Source organism: Nyctereutes procyonoides, unplaced genomic scaffold, assembly GCF_905146905.1.
Source record: "Nyctereutes procyonoides isolate TBG_1078 unplaced genomic scaffold, NYPRO_anot_genome, whole genome shotgun sequence".
Lineage (NCBI taxonomy): Eukaryota > Metazoa > Chordata > Mammalia > Carnivora > Canidae > Nyctereutes > Nyctereutes procyonoides.
The window spans coordinates 26,661,936-26,674,133 of record NW_026575159.1 but is presented as its reverse complement, the minus strand read 5'-3'; the positions used below and the strand labels follow the sequence as shown (position 1 = coordinate 26,674,133).

The window sequence follows — 12,198 nt, the reverse complement described above, 5'->3', positions numbered from 1 at the left end:
TATACGTTTGTCTCCACACGGTCTCTGGCTGCTTTTTGGCTCCACGGTGAGTCGAGTAGAATGCACAGCCCACAAAATATCCACTCCTGGCCTCCTAAGGAAGTCTGCTGGCCCACACGGAGCTGCACACGAGGACAAGGGTGATACCCCGTGGACACACACCCACCTCCCACTCTGTCCAGTGAAAGGGCCCAGGGGCAATGATAAACCAGCAGCCCAGATGTCGATGCCGAAAGATCATCCCACACTGTGAGAAACCCCATGCCTTGGAAGAAATGGCTGGTTTCAGAGCCGTGACAGAGTAACTACAAGATGTGCCTAAAACAAAATGCTGTTAGGAAGTTACAAAAAAAAAAAAAAAAAAGACTCAAAAGACATATGGGAGGCCCTGTCAACAGGACCCAGGAGTCACGATAAAGAGCTCCCCAGTGGCCAAAACTGAGGCGATTTGTCAATTTATATACTGTGACAGTAGAGCATCGTCACCAGTTGAATCAAGAACTTACACAGACAGATGACAGCTGGAGGGAGGGGAGAGGGAGGAGGAAGGACAGAACGATGAACACGTACCCTCCAGGAGACCGTCAAGCAATCAGTGTAGACGCAGTCAAGAAGAAGATCACCATTTTACAGCCAACACAGTAATAATTCAGCTAAGAAACATTAATGGGTGCTAAAGTCCGTGAGGGAGAGTTTATAATGAGGAGCACTTACAAGGCCTCAAGGTAGTAGCCTCCCCACCAAAGTACAAATGACTTGCACGAGGGAAACAGTCTCTTGGCAGTGGAGCCACTGGCGGGACTTAACCAAGCACCCAAACTCGACCTCATCGGGAACAGGACAGAGCGACACTGACATGGCGTGCCTCCTCCTCCGAGGTCCTGAAGAGGACACACTGTCACCTCTGTGGCACACCTGCCGAAAGGTCACACATGTGACTCCAATATTAAGGAAACAGAGAACCCGAATGGAGGGACCTTCTATCAAAACAACTGGTCCCTGTAGTCACCGAAACAGCACGACATAAAAGGTAGAGGAAGGCAGAGGAGCCCTTCCAGACTGAGCCCCCAAGGCCCCCAAGGTCCCCAGGCTGCATGTGCTGTGGGATCCTGAGCTGGAGCCTCTAAGAGACAAAGCGGGAGCAAATGGCAAGCTGAGCGCATGGACTGTAGATGGGATAACAGTAGGAAACAACGATTAACTTCCTAAAATTGATCACTGTTATCTATGACTGCAGTTATGTAAGAAAAGATCCTTATTCTGAGAAAATACACACACGGTGTTTTATGTTCCGAGAGGCCCGGGGGGTGACACAGGCACTTTACCCCCCAAAGTGTCAGGAACATACATAAATACAAAAGAGGATAAAGCCAGCGTGGGAAAATACGAACCATTGGTGAGTCCAGACAAATGGGCCTGTGGGGTGGCAGCACTACTCTTTCAACTCTTTTAAAATCGGTTCCAAATACAAGTTTTTAATGCCAGGAATAAGAAACAAAGGTCCTCACAAGGGGAAGGGGAAGGAAAGAGAAGCAGAGAACCACAACGGGATGAGGAGGATACGAGGGGCACGATGAACAGGGCAGATGGGGGTTAGGCATCACCGGGGTGTCAGGAGAGCCTGTGTCCCCACCCAAGTCCTCTTCCCTCCTGTGGGGGGCGGGGGGAGTTCTGCATCCCTCAAGTCCTCTCCAAGGAGCACCCATAAGCTGGCCACTCTCTGAGCCCCAGAACCTCCCTCACTCCTCCTCCCACCACAGCGCTCACACACTCCAGAATCATCCCCTCTACATGTTTATCTCCCTCCCTGGATCGCAGGTTGCTGGATAAAAAATGTGAAATGAAATGGTGACGATGATGATGAGGGCAGCAGCAGCCACTAGGCCTGCACTTATGACACACCCCCCATGACCAACACAGCCAAAGATTCCAACTGGGCTTCATTTTTTAAATTTTTTTAAATAACAATTTTACAGTCATGGAAACTGATGCTGAGCAGGGTTCCTGTATCAAGGTCACCACACGGAACGGGAGAGTTGAGATGGGGACTTAAACCTGTCTCATTAAAAACCGTCCCTAAGGGGTCCCTGGGTGGCTGACCTGCCTTTGGCCCAGGGCGTGATCCTGGAGTCCCAGGATTGATTCCTGCATCAGGCTCCCTGCCTTGAGACTGCTTCTCCCTCTGCCTGTGTCTCTGCCTCCCTCTCTCTCTGTGTGTCTCTCATGAATAAATAAATAAAATCTTAAAAAAAAAAAAAAAACCCATCCCTAAGCTCTCCCCTTGGACCACACTGTCTGCACCTCGTTCCAGCGTTTGTAGTTCGCAGTGGCCTGCAGTTGGGAGGCAAACAAACGGTGAGAGGGGTTTCTCTAAGTACTTTGTCCACGTTTGCTGAGCACTCCCAAACTCAGAGCAAGGAGCGGATGAGGCGCAAGGTAGAAGGAGAAAGCCAGCCCTAAAACAACTGCCAGCAGATAATCTCGCAGGTAGAGAACAAGGGCTGAGGTAGGAAATTCCAATATAAAAGATGCTATTTGGGCAGCCCAGGTGGCTCAGCAGTTTAGCGCCCGCCTTCAGCCCAGGGCCTGATCCTAGAGACCTGGGATCGAGTCCCACATCAGGTTCCCTGCATGGGGCCTGCTTCTCCCTATGCCTGTGACTCTGCCTCTCTCTCTTTCTCTCTCTCTCTCTCTGTGTGTGTGTGTGTCTCTCATGAATAAATAAATAAAATCTTTTTAAAAAAAAAATTTGCTTTTAAAAAAAAATAAATAAATAATAAAAGATGCTATTTTAGGCATGAGATAAGTACAGTGTGAATTCACATTTGATGGACTATGTCCTATATGTTAAAAACATAAAGTAAAACTAACTAGATATAAAGTCATGGCCATTCCCCCCTAACGGCCTCTGAGGCAGGCATCACTGCCTTGGCAGGTAACGAAACACAGAACACACAGCTGCACCGAGCAGTGCAGGGACTTCACCAATCGGAGCTGGATAAATGAATAAAATGAGAGAAACCTCGGTATGCATCCTGGAAGGTGTATGGACTCCATCCCATATCCCGCTCTACTAAAATTACTAAAAATGCAATCGTGGCTTTATCCAAAATTCCTCCCAGGTTTGGACGTGGTACTGATGGGGCCCCTGGCCCCGGGAGGAAGCAGGAACTCCTGCACCAGCTACAAAGCTCTGGTTACTATCGCTTGCCTCCTCGGACAAATCCAAGATTTTGACTCCTATGCTCCAATGCAAACAACAGGACTAGAATTTTCCCCCATGGAATGAACAAATCTGTGGCCAGCAGCCGTCCATCAGACTATCCTGACACTTACCTTGAGGACAGCTCTCAGTTCAACGCTTTGGGGGGTGTTTTCTTTAGGGACGGTAAGCCCCAGACCATGACCTGGCACACGCCTGCCCACCCTGTCACCTCCACCGGCTTCTCTGCAGTGAGAACAGACCAATGTCACGGGCGGTCGCCAGGCCCGAGGCAGCAAGGGGAGCAAGCGCCTGGCAGCAGCACCGGGCATACCTGAAGCCCTGAGACGGTGCCTGCGGAATGGGCGTCAGGCCTCTCTGCGGATGCGGGGGAGAGCTACGGACTACACCTGTTAGGATCAGAAATGCCAAAGGCCGCTGTGGTTCCACCAGATGCAAGGCTGGCGGTGGACGATCCAGCGTGATCCAGCGCGGCCGAGGAGCTCCGGCGACCGAGGGCAACCAGCTGTGCGCAGCGCCACCTCGTGGAGCCGGAGCAGAGCACACGGGCCACCAAGGGACGCGCCGGGCTCCTCCCCGGGCCTGCTCCCCGTCTCCCTGCTCCCCATCTCCCTGCGACCCATCTAGGGGGGCTCGGCCCACCAGGGACACCAAACGCGCTGCTCTCACATCCTCAGCTCCTTATCGTAACAAGAACATCAGTGAGTCGCCACCAACACCTTTCAAGTCCTTAAAATAGCAGCAGGGGCTGATTGGTGAAAAATTATGGAAATGTAGAAAAATTATGGAAATGTACAGCTTACCAATTCAGAGCAAGAGATCTTGTGCTTGTGGAGAGGAGCTGCTGAGCGCGCAGCTATGCTCTGAGAGGTACCTTGAGCCTTGAGCAGCACAGTGACAGTCACTGCCTGGGTCTGACTGCGGAGGCTTCCTACCACTGGGTCTGCCCTTTAGTATTTCCTGGAATGGAAAACTAAACTCATTCTAATAACAAAAAAAAAAAAAAAAACCCACCCTGAGAACTGAAGCTAGAGGATTAAAGTTACTGTCCATTTTATGTCTGGAGAGTTATGCCACCACACACGGGTCCGAGGCCATCGTGTACAAAGAGCAGGTGATGTTTACAAAGCATCCGTCAGGTGTTAGACACTGTACTCATCTCATGCCTCAAACAACAGCCCTACAAAGGAGGTATAAGTGTTCCCATTTCAAAGATGGGAAACCCAGCATCCCAGAAATGAGTAATTTATCTAGGCTCACACTACAAAGTCTTCACCTCCCATAATCACATGGCTCCTCCTGTAGCAGCTCTTCCCTTGTGAGGTAACACCATTTCCGACGTCCACGCCACCACCACACCTTCCATGCTGCCACTGGTCACAGAGTTCCTGCCCTCCTTTGGTCGGGCCATTGTCTACACCTCTGCACAGTCCGCCCTACATAGACCACCTGTCCAATACCGAGCAATTGACTTTAAGAGCTGCATGGCAGAGAATTTCTCTCCGAAGTCAAAGATGAAAATCCAGCCAGAGTGAAAGCTTCCACCTCCACCTGGTGTCTGGGAAGTAGGCAGGTGAGGATTTGAATCCTGGTTTACCATTTAGCTGACCATAGGCAAATAATTTGTCCTTCACGCCCTCACTTTTTTCACATGTAAAATAAGGTAAAATGATTTACTCTTTTAACCCTGTGAGAAAAATTAAATGCAATATTGCACATAAAGCATCTAACCCAGGAAAAGCTCTTGATAAATGATAACTATCACTATTAGCAATTGCAAGGCGAGGATATTCAACCCCCCATCCCCACCCCAAGCCCACTACCATCAGAGCGCCAAAACCATTGTCTGTTGGGAATATGTTCTTTTATGTTCTTGGCACTATTTCCCCCCACTTTTTGAGTCTATTTTTAGAAAATGGAGAATTTCTAAACATACAATAAATGGACTAAAAATCCCTGATATCATCCTTTCAACCAACTGCTTCTGTGATCAAATACAGTATTTATAAAAGGCTCTTTGCCTCTGAGAGGTTCCTTCAAGACACACAGAGCTTTTGTCTTAGTGACTGTCCACAAAGTCTTCCTATTTTCTCCTTGACCACTGAAATACACATAATTAAAAACCCTTTACCTTGAATGCCTACTGAAGACTGAAAAGCTGCTGGAGAACATAGGAAAAAAAGTGAACTTGCCTTTTCTGGTAAAACACATTTTAGGGGGACCTCTTTTAAAAATTCATCATCACCAGTGGAAATTCCTAATTGGCTTCTACTATAATAAAACTTTTATTCGGAAACACTGCCGACTTCTGTCCCTTTGTCTGTTTTCTTAAAGTATACTATCAAAACACCACAGGCTCAATTTAAAATTTCAGCCTATTTAAAGTTGTGCACCTTGACTGGGCAAGTTGCTTTACATTTTTGAGTCTCAGATGAGTCATTTGAAAAAACAAAAGAGGCAGGCAGGGTATAAAACCACCTACCTTGCAAGATCTTTGTGAGGATTAGAGATAATGCATAGGAAGCACCTGGCACAAAGGGGCCCTCAATTTGGCAGCTTTTATCATAATCATTATCCCCAATGCTCAGGAACACTTCTATTTTTTGGTAAAAAAAAAAAAAAAAAAAATAATATATATATATATATATATATATATATATACCATCCTATCTTCACTCAGTAAGAATGATGACAACAAGCAAAAAAAGGCTCTTGTGATATCAAAGCCTCTGCTGGCATTCATTCAGTCTGCAATCCCAGTTGCTCTTCTGGTTTTGGGTGTCTGTCTGCCGTCTGAGATTGCAGATTAACTCCTTCGGGTAAGAAGGCTTATTTGCCATAGAACAAGGGCTTCAAATTTCTGGTTTTAATCTGTCAGTAGGAATGTAGGGAAGGATAGCTAATTGTATTAGAGCATCCTGGCTTAATAAGTTCCTTGGAAGAAGAAAAGTAAATAGACATCTGATTCAAAGCAGACCTGCTAACATCTGTCTCCCCGAGGAGGGCCCCTGCAGTCCTACCACATGTAAAGATCACCGCAGCCTTCTGCTCCAGGTCTCACCCTGCATCTCACTCAGTGCCTCTTACATCTGTGTCATCACTGCCCACGTCAGCTGCCCTACAGCCACAGCACTATCTGAGTCTTCCACCTCTGTGAAAATTACAACACAACACTGAAATGAAGACCAGAGTTGAAGGTGCAAGAGCTACGTGCGGGCCAGAGTTACACGAGGTGCTCAAGACAGAGACATGGAAGCCCAGGCCGTGCCTGCCCAGAAGCTGACACTCTCCCACGGAAGACAGAGGTCCAAAGAATGTAGGGTGAGGACAATCACACCATCAGAGAGGTTCACACTGGCTGCTCTGGGGAAAAATGAGCCATCTAAATCCATTTGGAGGGGATGGATGTGGTCACAGGAAATCCCTTACAGCAGAAATTCCAAGGGCAAGGTACAAAAAGGGATGTGATATAACTTGCCTTTCAATTCCAGCCATTAACTGGCATCCCAGCTGGACCCGATCCCTCTGTGGGCCAGGGTGGTTCGGGAAGGAGCAAAGCTTGCACCTTCCTTCACTGGGACATTTGGCAAGTATGTCACCCTGGGTAAGTCACTTTAGCTATTGGAGTCTCAGTTTCTCCAACTGAAACATTGGGCCGATAACCTCTACATTTCCGGGCTGTGAGAGTATTCAGATTGCAGACAAGACCCAGCACAGAGTAGAACCCAGGCTGGCTGAGTTAAACCATCTGGTCACTCAGCACTTCAAATGGACAGTTGAAAGATAGTTGAAGACATTCTTAGGAAAGAAGAGGGCACTGATAAACTTGACACTCATTCCCCAATGACCATATATGAGAACACTCACTTCTCAGGTGCAGAGCCTATGTTCTGGCCCCACGACCTCCAGGACCCAGCCCCATCACCTGCCATGGCAGGTTGTAAACAAACATGTCACTGAGGACCAAATACCAAAACACTGTAACCCACAATCACTGGATCACTTCAAATCATAACACACTGCAGGAAACTCAGAAATGGTTTACCGAAACATGTGAGGCATCCCATCCACTGTCTTCTGAAAAACAAACAAAAACTCTGGAAAACCTAAGAAAACAATTAACAACTGAAAAGCCACATCCTCCTTTGGATGGAACAGAGAATCACACACTACATCTAAATATAATTCTGCAATTTCCATTCTCATTTGTCTCTCTTACTCTACATGTCTGACAACATTCAAGCAAATCACAAATGTTTTCCAAAAGCAGTCACCAAAAATGAAACTTTAAGCCGTCAGGTTTTGTTGAACAAAGAGACGCAGCACATGGGGCTAAGTAATGATGCTCCCTTTATACATTTTTACCCCTCACATATATCCTGAGTAATGCTGAGGACTGGTATTAGAAAAACTGATGTAAGACGAAAAATTATTATTCTGAAATATCAACAGAGAACTTTATCAATCTGGATACAAACAGACCACCTTAATCTTGAACTCTTTGCTCCACTTCCTCTTGCAACCAACCACTAACTATAACTTGGCAGTGAACCAGCCACCAATCCATATATTATATCAGATAATTAAAAATACAGGGTTATGTAATCTTATTTAATGGTTACTTGGCTTGGATTGAAAACCATCCAAAGCAGTACCAGAGAGCTGGATTAAATTATAATGCATAAGACATTTCTAAAGATGTTTTTAGTAAGAGTCAGCACATCCCATCCTAGCAAATATAATACAAAACATGGGATGCTACTTTCATCTCCAATTAACCTCCTTGGCAAGAAACGGCAACGTCAATTCACTCTACAGGCATGGGAGTGGGAGAAAGGGCTGATACCAAGGCCTATCTTCTTTGATTCAGTTTTAACAGCAAGCAAACATTAATCATTACATTTGGTAGAGAAACAAAAGTACTTAGTATTTGGAGAGCTGGGGGGGGAGGGGGGTTAGCCTGAGAAAATAAAAAGTCAGCAACTAACACCCGTTGCGAAACACAAGCCTGGAAAAGGTATAAAAGCCGACCTGTATTAGCACGGGAGCATATATCTTGACGTCATCCCAGCTCAAGTTCTTACTTAAAGATTACTAGAAACAAAATAATTCAGCTAGGGGGTTGATCAATGTTTACAACTACCGAATTTTTAAAAAAACGGCAACACCTCATTTATAAACTGTTTCATTAGCATAATGTGTTGATTACAAAAGTAATAAACTGGTCACAGGAGGGCTTTAATTCAGAAGTGCCTCTTGGCCGGAGCATTAAAATCCTGCAGGATAAATCTGCTACCAATGCTTGTTTCTTCAAAAAGACCACTAATCAAGTATAGAAAGAAACTTTTTTAGAAAAATCAAGACAAGTCAACCAGAAACAAGCATATTAATGCTACTGATTTCTGTGCGGGGTTTTAAATTAGCATATGCTAAGTGTTTTATTCTATCTTTGCAGGAAGGCTTAAGTAACAAGAACACTGGCCTTAGGAGTTGGAAGACCTGAGTTCCAATTAAATCTCAGTTGCCCACAAGCTTGAGTAGCTGGGTTCCTCAGCTGCCTCCCCAGAAAAATGGAGACATCGGTGTCGATCTGATAAGAGTGCAAGTGTTAGACAGGAACTGGGCATCATGTACCGTAAGGAGCCTTGGAAACTTGCACACACTCCACGAAAACATAAAGTATTGCATTCACGGCGGACCATCATCACTGTACAAGTTAGTGCTGGAACGCTAATGCATTGAAATTCAGAATAAACTCTGAAAAAAAAGAGTTTCTTTGCAAGGCAAAGAGTCAAAACTGTAGCTAAATAAAACTAAAAATGCTTTACTGTAGCCAATAACAAGATGGTAATCAGATTCAAAATCAAAGCTTTCTAATTAACCCTTCAAATTCAGACTTGAGACACTATTTTAAAAATGTGCTTGTAATTCTGGAGTTACATAATTGAGCACGATTAATATTTTAAACGATAGGGCTTTGCATTCTGGTTATCAGCTTATAATTTAAGGGCAAAACATTTTAGTCTGAAGTAATCTAAATTAACAGTAAAGAGAGCATCCAACTAGCACCTTTTCCTTCTTTCATAGAACTGTTCAATGTGAAAAATGCACTTCTTACCCAAATCACATTTTTTTATGGAAAAGTAAGGTAATCAGATTTAACATCTAAAAAAAAATAGTAAATGGCAACATTGTCCAATATCTGTTCTAAGTAACTAGAGGCCATTAATGCTATAGGAGAAACATAGAAACCAAAGGAATGTTTAACATGTTAGCAACACAGTACTATGGCAATATGGCACAGAGGAAAAAAAAAATTCTAAGTTTCAAAATAAGATAACTCATCACACTTTTAAGCTGTTTCCTTAATTGAATACAACATAACTTTGTCAGCTTCTTTATTAAAAAAAAACAACGCACTTGATTCCACAATCTAGAATACTGCTAATGCCACTGATCTCACACAACGTACAAAGAAATTTCTTTCACAGAAATGACAGCCCAGCAGGCAACAAAAGATATATGTAAATCATGAAGAGCAAGGAGTACAAACCTAACTGCAGAACTGTTCAGAAGAGCATGGGAACAAAGCTCTAAATTCTTTTTCTCTGATTTAAGAATGTGAGCCCATTACTTTTTCACAAGCCCACTTTATTAAAGAAATTAAAAAAAAAAAGCCTGCAATTGAAATGGGAAAGCTCTGTAAACAGATTTCTGTTCAACCATTCAAACAGCATGCACGCTTCAATTCTTGGAGACACCGAGCCTCCCCGCTACCACCATCAGCGGACAACACACCCTACTCCGAAGAACTGGCTGGAACAGCCGAATGCTGGAGGCTGCTGTTTTAAAAAATAGATATCTATATACAAATAGAATATGTCTGCCTCATCTTTCACTTCCAACAATAAAAGAGCCAGAGCCAGCATTAAGATCAGCAGAGCCGATTTAACTCGGGAACCACAAACTGTCACTGCACTGAGTGATCCAGGCAAAAGGTAACAGATCTGACCAGATAATGTTTCTGCCATCACCCAGAGGGGGGAAACACACACACACACACACACACACACACACACACAAAACAGACCAGTGGCCCCCAAACCCATCTTGATCCGAAACACGGATTAACGGATACAGAAGGAAGTGAGGACTGCTCCTGGGAAGGGAGGCTTGATTTACCATCCATCCCAGATTACTCAGGAGGCTGGAGGGAGAGAACGAGCCAGGAAATCCTGTCCCGGGCAGGCTCGCCTCCATAGGTTCCTGGATCCCCGGCGCCCCGTACTTTGCAGGACTGTTCACACCCTGAACCGGCGGGGGCAGCGCTGAAAGGGCACAGGCAGCAAAGACTCCTTGCCCGGTCTTCCCGATCCCTAAGCGGCCAGCCCCCAGGGAGGGCGACCCTCCCCCCCCCCCCCCGGAGCCTCCCAAAGAGAAGCCAAGCAAGCCAAGAAGGGGGCAACTGCGTGGGCCTCTTCTCTCCCACCAACCCCTCCGAGGGCCAGCTTGCCAGCCTCGGCGGGAGCTGCCCGGCCCCGGGGAGGGCGGACCACCTGCCAGGGTGGCTCCAGCCTTGGCGTGGGAGGAGGAGGAGGAGGAGGAGGAGGAGGAGGAGGAGGAGGAGGAGGAGGAGGAGGAGGAGAGCAGACGAGCCGGGCTCGGCCACGCGGACCGCGGGGTCCCTCTACTCCGAGATGCCCTGACCCCAAACCTCCCCCACAAGGTCCTCAAACTTCACCAACAATCCAAGCACCTGTTCCCTTCTTCACCTCGTGTGCATTTCATCCCCTCACATCCTTCCATTTTGCTCCAGCTCTTTTCTCTACAGTTCCCTGGACAACTCGAGCGCGCTATAGGGTCCCCGAGTCCCTCACAAACTCCCCTCCAATGAGATCCTTCAACCCCCGCCCCCCGCGCCCTGGCCAAGCCCTCGGACGCGGGCCGACGCGCACCCGCAAGCTCCCCTCGGGTCCCCTCGCGTCCCCGCAGGGCTCCAAGCCGCATCCGAGCGCCCCAGCCTGTGCGCCCCCCGCCCGCGCCAAGCCCCCCAAGGGCGCATGGGCTCCCGCCCCCGCAGGCGCCCCACGTTGCCCCAGGTCCCCACCCAGCCGGCCCCAGCTCGCCCCCGGGGCCCCGCCCGCCCCAGGTCGGCCCCCCGAGCGCCGCGCATCCCTCCCCGCCCCCGCCCCCGCGCACCCCAACGGCCCCGGGCGACGGTTGGGGCGGCCGGCGTGCGCCCTCACCTTGGTTCACCAGCCGCAGAGCGTGCGTGAAGGAGGGGTCCAGGGAGTCCTTCTCCGCCATCAGCTCCGGCAGGTACTTCTCCTCCATGCTCGCCGGCCGCCGGGCCCCCGCACTCCCCGACCCCGCCCGCGCCCCAGCGGCGCGCAACCCGGGCCCGGCGCGGCGGCCGGGGCGCGGCGGAGCCAAGCCGGGAGGTCGGCCCGGAGGCGGCGGCAGCGGGGACACGCGGGCAAGGGGTGGGGGCCGGTCCCGGGTGGCCCCCGCCGCCCCGCAGCGGGCCGAGCAGCAGCGGCGCGGGCCCTGGGCGAGCCTGCAGCGCTCCCGGGCGAGCCCCGCTCCGCCGCCACCCGCTCGCCGCGCGCCGCCCCGCGCTCTCCCCGAGCCCGGCCCGCGCCCCGCCCGCCGCGCCTGCGCCTGCGCGCCCCGCCCCGCCCCCGCCCCGCCCCCGCCTCGGGGGGCCCCGCCAAGGGCGTCCTGGCGCCGCCCGCGGTCCGCGCGCCCCGCCCCGCCCCCCCCGGGGCGCTATCGGGAAACTGAGGCCCGGGGGGAGCGGGCGCGCGGCCCGCCCAAGGTCGCTCGCGGGGGTGCCCGGGGAGAGGTCGGGAAGGGGGCCCGGGGCTCGCCCCACACGGCCCCCGGGACCCCCCTAACCCATCCCCGCTGCGCGCACCGAGCTCGGGGGGGGGGGGGGCGCGCCCAGGTGCGGGACCGTCGCGCGACGGCGCGTG

At 49.5% G+C, this 12,198-nt stretch overlaps 1 protein-coding gene across 4 annotated transcripts in view; it reads right to left on the bottom strand.

The window, feature by feature from the left end:
• Positions 1-11,828, bottom strand: part of KHDRBS3 (KH RNA binding domain containing, signal transduction associated 3) — a 181,688-nt gene extending 169,860 nt beyond the window's left edge. For 3 of the 4 annotated variants that reach the window (XM_055314239.1, XM_055314237.1, XM_055314242.1), the window contains exon 1: positions 11,470-11,828. In XM_055314239.1, coding sequence (XP_055170214.1) covers positions 11,470-11,557 — 88 coding nt within the window. In that variant the 5' untranslated portion in view covers positions 11,558-11,828. Of the gene's footprint in view, positions 1-10,405; positions 10,428-11,469 lie in introns of those variants that run through there. The other variant, XM_055314240.1, reaches the window with a different exon arrangement.
• Between the last annotated feature and the right edge of the window lie 370 nt (positions 11,829-12,198).